The 9477-nt window shown below is 53.5% G+C and overlaps 1 protein-coding gene across 4 annotated transcripts in view; it reads left to right on the top strand.

Annotated features, from left to right (window-relative positions):
- The first annotated feature begins 1634 nt into the window (after positions 1 to 1634).
- Positions 1635 to 9477, top strand: part of ACLY (ATP citrate lyase) — a 76427-nt gene continuing 68584 nt past the window's right edge. For 2 of the 4 annotated variants that reach the window (XM_011998842.1, XM_011998843.1), the window contains exons 1-3: positions 1635 to 1815; positions 6785 to 6966; positions 8132 to 8254. In XM_011998842.1, coding sequence (XP_011854232.1) covers positions 6808 to 6966; positions 8132 to 8254 — 282 coding nt within the window. In that variant the 5' untranslated portion in view covers positions 1635 to 1815; positions 6785 to 6807. Of the gene's footprint in view, positions 1816 to 6780; positions 6967 to 8131; positions 8255 to 9477 lie in introns of all 4 variants that reach the window. The other 2 variants (XM_011998840.1, XM_011998841.1) reach the window with 1 other exon arrangement.

Genomic DNA, 9477 nt, shown 5'->3' on the forward strand with positions numbered 1-9477 from the left:
TTGAACTTCTGGGTTCTAGCAATCTGCCTGCCTTGGCCTTCCAAAATTCTGGGATTACAGGCATGAGACAGCATGCCTTGCCTGGAGTGTATCTTTTTTTTTTTTTTTTCTTTTTTGAGATAGAATCTCCCTCTGTCGCCCAGGTTGGAGTGCATTGGCGCAATCTCGCCTCACTGCAACCTCCACCTCCCAGGTTAAGGGATTCTCGTGCCTCAACCTTGAGAGTAGCTGGGATTTATAGGCGTGTGCCACCATGCCTGGCTAATTTTTATATTTTTTGTAGAGATGGGGTGTTGCCTTGTTGGCCAGGCTGGTCTTGAACTCCTGACCTCAAGTGATCCCCCACCTCGGCCTTCCAAAGTGCTAGGATTACAGGTGTGAGCCACCATGCCTGGCCACCCCCATTTTAGAACAAGAGAAGAGAGGTAATAAGGAACTGCTATTTCAAAAAGATGAATGGGAGGGAAGGGACCAGAAAGGACATCATCAGATAACACTTGGTTCAGGCATGGGTAGCAAGTTCAGTTACGTTCCTCCTGGCAGCAACAGGATTGGGAGAGGGGGTCTTGGAGAAGATTTTGTCTGGAAGTGTCGCAACACTGTTGCAGTGTGAGTATGACCCAAAGTGCTTGGCAGGGACACGGGCCTGCTGCTTCCCTACATTCTGGACTGACCTCTTCACCTGAGCCCGTCAGTGGATGCTTCTGGCCTCCTTCCTGGAGCTAGGCAGCTGTTAGGCTTAGGGAGCAGCTCCGACCTACAGGGTTGGGGTGCAAGTAGGGAGGGAGGCTCCTGCATGTCAGAGTGGTAAATACATGTCCTGATTTCCAGGACTGATTTCACGTATTCTGCCCCACAAGTTCACCAGCACCTGTCGGACTGGATGTCCCAGTTTTTGGTTTGGAAAATACGATCTGTCTCAGGTAATAGAGAAGGGGGAGACAGCAGTTCATTCATTACAGTGTCTAAGCCTGGGGTTAGTGGGAGCAAGAGACTGTCAGAGATGGCTCCAGCCCTGCGCTGGAATCTCTCATTGAATTCCTAGCTCCGCCCTAATCCGTGCTGAGGCGAGTAGGTGAGTGGGACGGACGGCGCTGTGCCTGCACGACTTGCTTACCGCGGCCCCTGCCCTATCCCACACTGGGAAGTATGCTCTATTAGCCTCAGGTCAGCCTTGCCCCATCGGCCCAGGGAGGGAGAGGCGCCACGTGCTAATGGAAAGCGGCCTGCCAGCCACGGCTGCTTAAAGAGACTAAGCAGTCGGGTTCGGTGCGGCGCAAATGCAGACGTCCGTTTCTCCCAAGGGAGGGAGCAAGGGGACTCCAGGTCCCAAAGCTGCGTTATAGCCAGCTGGACTAACATCCCATCCTCCCCTCCCCCAACCCGAGTGGCAATCCTTCCAGCCCCCCAAGCGGTCAGGCCACAGCCCCCCAGCCCCGCGCGTCCTCCTCTTAGCCTAGTCCGACCCATCTCCCCATCCGGGGCCACGCCCTCGGCCCCGCCCCGGCCCCGCCGGCTCCCAAGAGGCGGTGGACGGGCCAGCAGGACTACAAGTCCCAGCAGGCCTCGGGGCCCGCCCCCGTGGGGTGGGGCCACGCCGGCAGCGAATTGGGAGGAGCCCTGGCGCTCAGGCTAGGGAACGCGTGTGGCCAATCGCGGGGCCGCTCTCGCCGTGAGCTGATGGGGGCGGGGAGAAGCCCGGCTGGGCCGGGACAAAAGCCGGATCCCGGGAAGCTACCGACTGCTGGAGCGCTCCGGATTTTGCGGGGTTCGTCGGGCCTGTGGAGGAAGTGCCGCGTAGGGACTTTCGCAGAGGTGAGCATGGGAGGCTGTTTTCGCTGGCTGGAGCCCGCTCGCCCTAGGAGCTTCCTGCCTCCCTTCCCCAACCCGGAACCGCCTTCTCCGACGCGGGCTCGGTGCCCACGCGCCCTCCCTACACCTGCTTGGAAGTTCTGAGGGTCTTAGCTTTAGGTTAGCCTTCGCCCGGGGTCCCGGCCGGTGGCCGCGTGTCGACGCCCCTCCCCTCCCCCCGCGCGGTACACACATATTCCAGTTCTTGGGAGTTTGCACGGGGCTTGCCGCCGTCCGTGCTTCTCCTCCCTCTCCCACATTGCATGGGCCCCCTCCTGGCGCGCCTCGCCCCTCCCTGGCACAGCTATTGAGGCTCCTCGGGCTCATCGGGCCGCCTTTTGGCCCCATCCGGGTTCCCCCATCGGATGCCTGGACGGGAAGTAGAGAAAGCGGTAGCGACTGGTCCCACTCCGATCCCTCACTGGCCAGGCTCAGGCCCTTCCCTTGGTTCTGTGGGGTCAGAATTGAGCTCCACGCCCAAGTGGAGGGAACGAGCTGGGAGCACCTCCGGGGAAGGCCACGCGGGGCCAGGGTGCCCGAGGCCTCGTCTCGTCTCGCCGCTAGGACTGAAATCTCGCAGAAAGGACCCTCCTCGCACTGGAGGTGCCGTGGAGTCCAGCCCCTAAGCGACAGATGGCCGGGGTACCACCCCACCCCTGAGCTAAGGCCAAGCCTGGCCGGGGAAAGGACCTCAGGGGGCTGGAGGTTGCTGCCGCCGCCCTCCTGTCGAGCCAGGCAACGGGCCAGTCCCAGCGCCTGCCGCCCTCTCCAACCTTGGCAGATACCGTGCAGTGCCAAGGAGTTCTGCCGTTACGGGGTCCCTGGAGGTCTTATGGGAAGAGGATTTTGGAAGAGATGATAAGGAAAAGTACACAGCACAGTTTGGTCAGCTAACCTACTCCTCTCCACCTTTAACTTTGCTCTGTGTTTTCAGCTGGCTCAACTGAACTAAAATGTGGGGTGAGGGACAGCTGGTAGGTCCCAGTTGCCCAAAGGGGCGATTTTCACCTTTTAGAAACCTTCCTAAACAGCTTGCGGGGTGGTAGTGGGAAGAGCCCTCAGACACTGGGCAGCTGATGGCTCCATCCCCATTCTGACACTATGTCTGCCGCAGTAGGAGGCAATCACAGAATTCTGCCTCTTCCTCCAGGGATTGCCTGTATTCTCAATCAGTCAATCAATCAATCAATAAATCCCAATCCTGCAGATACTAACCTTCAAATGAGTGTTTTTGTCTTTCCCAGAGGCACCCTAAGTAGCATCCCCAGTGATTCCCTTCCACTGGCTGTGTCCCAGGGGTGTGTCCTGGGGAACAGCCCTCTTTCATTCAGCCTCCTGTGTGGGCCGCTTCTCTCAGTGTCTGCTAAAAGTGAACTCAATCCTGGGTCACTCACCCGTCTGCAGAAAAGACCCCATTCAGCTCAGAAGGCCCCACCCTTAGAGAATGTGTGTATGTGTGTGTTTTCAGGTTCCTTGGCATGATTTCCCCCAAATGGTTTACACATTTAGCTGTTACCAAGTAACAGTTCCTGGAGTCCAAGCTCAGCCCAATCATCTGTCACTAGTTTGACAGCACATTCAGCTACTGTGGAGGCAGACTAAGACATTGGGAGGGAAGTTCCCAAACCCAGATAGGTATTTGTAGGTATTTGCTCACTCCACTGGAGCAAATACTCTTTTTTTTGAGATGGCGTCTCGCTTTGTTGCCCAGACTGGAGAGTACAGTGGTGGATCTCGGCTCGCTGCAACCTCTGCCTCCTGGGTTCAAGCGATTCTCCTGCCTCAGCCTCCCCAGTAGCTGAGACTACAGGCGTGCACCACCATGCCCGGCTAATTTTTGTATTTGTAGTAGAAACAGGGTTTCACCATATTGGCCAGGCTGGTCTCAAACTCCTGACCTCGTGATTTGCTCTCCTTGGCCTCCAGAAGTGCTGGGATTACAGGCGTGAGCTACTGCACCCAGCCGCAAATGTTCTTAACTGGTGGTCAGTCTGTGGGCCATTGGATCATTGTCACAGGTGAGCACCTTGAAATGATATGCACAATTGGATTTGTGTACATTTTTCTGGGGTTTTCTTCACTCTCAAGAGTCTGAGAACTCAAAGAGGGCAAGAGCCACTGCCTTAGAGAGACTTTTAAGACCTCACTGAAGGCTGGGCACAGTGGCTCATGCCTGTAATCCCAGCACTTTGGGAGGCTGAGGTGGGTGGATCACGAGGTCAGGAGTTCGAGACCAGCCTGACCAACATGATGAAACCCCATCTCTACTAAAAATACAAAAAAATTAGCTGGGCGTGGTGGCATGCATCCCAGCTACTGAGGAGGCTGAGACAGGAGAATCACTTGAACCTGGGAGGCTGAGGTTGCAGTGAGCCGAGATCACTCCACTGCACTCCAGCCTGGGCGACACAGCGAGACTCCTCAAAAAAAAAAAGAAAAAAAAAGACCTCACTGAACCATTAAAGTTGCGATTTTTCTCTGCTGAGTCCACTCCCTGGGTTTGTGAGCCGTTTGCCTTCTCTGTATTGGTGAATTTGCAGAGACCATTTTTTATTATGTTGTATATATTCCTTGTCTCAACCTACCCTCTCTAAGCCTGAATGCTCTAGTGGCAAATCTCTTGTTTTGGTAAACTGGCAAATCTTGTTTTCTATCGTGTATCATCCCCTTGTATCTTCTCTCCTATCCTCCTTCCAAAGACCCTATGGAGATGGACTCTTGGACCTGAAATTTGATCTGGGTCTCAAGAAAACTGATTTCTCAGCTGCAGGGGTCTGTTTTCTCTCCCTTGTCCTTTCCAAAGTTGGGTCTTTTGTCTGTTTTGGAGGTGCCAGCTTCAGGGGACTGTTTTACCGGGAGTCTCAGACTTTTTTCTTCTAGAGAGGTATTGCCCAGGGACTTCCTTTCCCCTGGAGTTATGGAAGGAGTCTGAATTGCTGAGGATGGTCAGCCACTGCCCCCTCCTCTCTGAGTGTGCCTTGATCTGCCCTGGGCTGCACTCTCTTTGGAAGAGGGGTGGGGGAGTGTACCCATTCCATTTCAGGACCAGTTTTTCTGGTCTGAGTCAAGAAGATTGGGAAATGGAGCAGTGGGTGGGGGGTGGAGGACCGTAGGGCAGTGGGGCTGGTCCGGGCGTCTCTGGAAACTTATATTGAGAAGGAATCTCAAGTAATTCCAGGGGAAGGCCAGAAAAGGGAACATCTCTGAGCCCCTTCCCAGCTACCCCACTTTAGGCAGATACCAGGCTGAATACACCCATTGTGCCATGCTGGATACTAACTGGGAGGCTGACAGAGGCAGCCAAGCCAGGATTAGAACCTGAAGCCCCACCAGCCTGGCTGACTGGGAGGGGACGCAACGTGGCCCCTGGAATGTTGGCGTTCTCTGAACTGGGAATGGAGACCCAGCTTCCAGCACATGTAAACCAGCCGGCTCCTTTACTCTGCCCTCCTTTATTTGTACTTGACTTTTTTCTCCCCCAGCAAATTCAACAGCTTTGCCTCTGGGCCTTGGTGGGGGAGACTGGAGTGACTTTTCCTGATCGAGTCAAGCTCTTGGCCTGAATTCCCATATCCGCCTCCCCCCATTCCCCTCCCCAGCTCACTCCTTGAGTTGCCCACAGGAGAATGGATGTATCAGGACAGAGTGGTGGAGAGGGGAGATGACGAAATTCTTGTCATAGACTCTTTGAAGTGAAAAGGACACGTGGGCCTGGCTCTTGGAAAAATGGTCTTTTCTCAGGCTGGTGTGGATTCTTCTGGGGACCTAGGTGTAAGAGGGTTTGGGTTCGAGTCTTGTGTCACACCTTGCTTATTATTAGGTGGGCTTCTTGGGCAAGTTATCCTAACCCCTCCGAGATTTTATTCCCCATCTCAGAAATGGGGTTGTAAATCTCAGTGTACCTCCCAGAGCTCATATGAGATGAGTTTCTTTTTATCTTTTTTTAGACACAAGGTCTTGCTCTGACACCCAGGCTACAGTGCAGCAGTGCAATCATAGCTCACTGTAGCCTCGAACTCCAAGATGAGTTTCCTTATACATGTGATGGAGGATGGTTTCTGCCTCTTCTTCCTCCTCCTCCTCTCAGTCTGGCTCAGTTAGAAGTGACTACTACAGGGTGGTCCCCAGAGAGGCCTCTGTTTTGCTTAGTGAGTTTTGCTCTAAATTAGCAGCTGGATGACTCAGTGGGGCGGGTGGGATGTACTAAAGGTCGGTTTCCCTGCCCTGTATCTGCCCCATACTCAGGGTTGGGAGGCTAGTGTCCGGGAGAAAAGAGGAGAAAAGAGCTTTGTGATGATCCTTCCCCCTCCCCTGCTCCCCTCCTAACCAAGACCTGGGGGTGTGACCCTGTTTGAGGCTAAGTAAACTTGCTGACTTGGCCATTGGCCTGGTGCTGTGTAAGGGTATGTGTAGGGGTAAATCTGGGTGTGGGGGAGTTGAAACCTGTAGGGAGAGAAAGGCTAGCCTTTTGCAGTTCCAGCCGTACTCTGCACTGGTCAGAGAACAGAAAGGTGTTTCAACGTCTCTGCCCACCTCAAATGGGACCAGCACTCAGATTTGGGTCAAAGCACCGGTATTTCTGGCCTCCTAGCCAGCTGCCTTTTGCTCCAGGATGAGTGTGGTTGTGGGTTAGCTAGTTTGCCTAGAGGGAATGGGGCAGGGTGAGGCAAGAGTCCCAGGGCAAATGGCACCTTTGTTTTTCTCTATCTTCCCTCACCCATTGTCTCTGGATCTTCTTCCTCTGCTGACAAAAGTGCTGCTTGATATCTCTCTTCCATCCTTCCTGCTGGGACAGCTTTCTTTCCTTCCTCTTGAGAAACGCTGAGATCTGGTTTTATTGTCTGGGGGCAACTGGAAGTGGGTCTGTCCTGCTGGGGAAGATAGTGCCTCCACCCACCCGCCCCCTTCTGACCAGCTGCTCTCTCCCAGACAGGTAGAGCAGGTCCCTCTGCAGCCATGTCAGCGAAGGCAATTTCAGAGCAGACGGGCAAAGAACTCCTTTACAAGTTCATCTGCACCACCTCAGCCATCCAGAATCGGTTCAAGTATGCTCGGGTCACTCCGGACACAGACTGGGGCCGCCTGCTGCAGGACCACCCCTGGCTGCTCAGCCAGGTGAGCCCTGCCTCCACGAACGGCCCCCCCAGGAACGGGGTCTGAGGAAGAGAAAGCCATTGGTTTGTTGCAGATGCGGATGGGGTCACGGGGTTGGAGGCTGCTGGCAGCAGCTGTGGGAAGCATGCCATGGGCTGAGCAGGGTTTGTGTTCACGCTGAGCCCTGCATGTTGAGGTACCCCAGCATGGTGTACCCTGCCATGGGCTTGAAACTGGACAAACTGGTGTCTAAATCACAGCCGTGTCTATTAACCATGTGGCCTGGGGCAAGCCATTTCACCTCTTTGAGTTTTAGATTCCCCATCTCTCCAGTGGGATAATGCTCACTCTGAGCTGTAAGGATTAGCAAGACGCATTTAGCGTGCTTGGTGCCTGGCACATGGTAGGTGCTCAGTAAAAAGTAGGTATGTGTCCTCTCCTTCCCTAAGTGGAGTATGTCAGGAATGTATCAAGGCAGTTAGGAAGAGTGACCTTGTACTTTGTGAAGAATGGCCCTGACCCTGGAGGGTCAGCATGGAATAGAGGCTCCGTTCTTGAGATCTCTGCAGGGCCATTGTTAGAAAGCTCTTAGATTTCCCTGGCAGGGCCCAGAGAGCAAGCCTAGGACTAGTGGTGGGGTTTCTTCCCATTAGGAGACAGCTTACCACAAGGGGATGGAGGGAGTTTCCTGGCCCTGGAGATGTATGAGGAGTGGTTAGGGGCTGCTGGTGGGCCTGTTGTAGACAGGGTTCAGGCACAGGGATGGGGTTGACTAGATGATCTCTAAGGTTCCTTGCTGCCCCAAGGCTCTGTCTCTCTGTTTTCCTCTTTGGAACACGGCTTCTGGTCCATATTCTGAGGGGCTTACTGTTGAATGAAGAAGCTAATGTATCACATAGGGAGGGTAGGGAATCACTTATTCACTCAGCAGGTATTTGCTGAGTGCCTCCTCTGTGCCAGGCTCCATCTGGGCACGAATGCCTCTAGATACCTGGTTGTCAAAAGCAAGGTATTGGCTAGGGTAGGTGGGGGAAGCATCCAAGAGTTGACCCTGAAGGATGGGTGGGGCTGGCTTTGGAGCAGAGTGAATGGCAAGTCAATCCCTGCTGTCCTCTATTTGGATCTCCAAAATACTACCTTTTATCTAATTCTTCCTCACTCTAAATACAAACCGCTCTCGTTCCAGAACTTGGTAGTCAAGCCAGACCAGCTGATCAAACGTCGTGGAAAACTTGGCCTCGTTGGGGTCAACCTCACTCTGGATGGGGTCAAGTCCTGGCTGAAGCCACGGCTGGGACAGGAAGCTACAGTGAGTGGGCATGGGGTCAGGGTGAACGTGTGTGGTAACAGAAGCAAATATGGTCGCCTCCAGGTCAGCAGTTCTGTGGATCACCCCCACAGCCAGTCTCATTGTAGCTCAGGGAAGACAGAAGTCCTGTGGCGCTGATCCAGTCAGGTAGCCACCAGCAGTAGGCCCAGTCTTGGGCCTACTGAGCCCATTCCCAGCTCCCTCATATTCCAGACTTCTTTCTTTTATTGGTTTGGGCAAGATGTGCCGCAGAGGTAACCTCAGTGTAATTCAAGAGCCAGGTGGAAATGGTCTGATTCTTTTTTTTTGAGACAGGGTCTTGCTCTGTTGCCCAGGCTGGAGTGCAGTGGTGTGATCTTGGCTCACTGCAATCTTGGCCTCCCAGTTCAAGCGATTTTCCTGCCCCAGCCTCCTGAGTAGCTGGGACTACAGACACTTGCCACCATGGCAGGCTAATTTTTGTAATTTTAGTAGAGACGGGGTTTCACCATATTGGCCAGGCTGGTCTTGAACTCCTGACCTTGTGATCCGCCCGCCTCAGCCTCCCAGAATGCTGGGATTACAGGTATGAGGCACCGCCCCCAGCCTGGTCTGAGGTTTTTTTTTTTGTTTTTTTTTTTTTTTTTTTTGAGGCAGAGTCTTGCTCTTGTTGCCCAGGCTGCAGTGCAGTGGTGTGATCTCAGCTCACCACAACCTCCGCCGCCCGGGTTCAAGAGACTCTCCCGCCTCAGCCTCCCGAGTAACTGGAATTACAGGCATCCACCAACATGCCTGACTGATTTTGTATTTTTATTAGAGATGGGATTTCTCTGTGCTGGTCAGGCTGGTCTGGAACTCCCGACCTCAGGCCTCCCAAAGTGCTGGGATTACAGGTGTGAGCCACCATTCCCAGCTCCATTCTAGGAACTCCTTTCTTTCCAGTTTCCAAAAAGGAAGGGTTATGGTAGCTTGTGATAGCATGTGTACCGAAGGGGTGGATTAAAAAATATGAAAAAGGCAGACACACAGTCATGTAGGCAGAAGGACATACTGGGTCAAGAACCTAGGATGTGATAGTTAATAACGTTGAAGAGTAAATTCAGTTCTTTTTTAAATTTTTATTTATTTATTTATTTATGTATTTATTTATTTTTTTGAGACGGAGTCTCGCTCTGTAGCCCGGGCTGGAGTGCAGTGGCCGGATCTCAGCTCACTGCAAGCTCCGCCTCCCGGGTTTACGCCAT

This window comes from Mandrillus leucophaeus, unplaced genomic scaffold (genome assembly GCF_000951045.1).
Source record: "Mandrillus leucophaeus isolate KB7577 unplaced genomic scaffold, Mleu.le_1.0 Scaffold58, whole genome shotgun sequence".
Taxonomy (NCBI): domain Eukaryota; kingdom Metazoa; phylum Chordata; class Mammalia; order Primates; family Cercopithecidae; genus Mandrillus; species Mandrillus leucophaeus.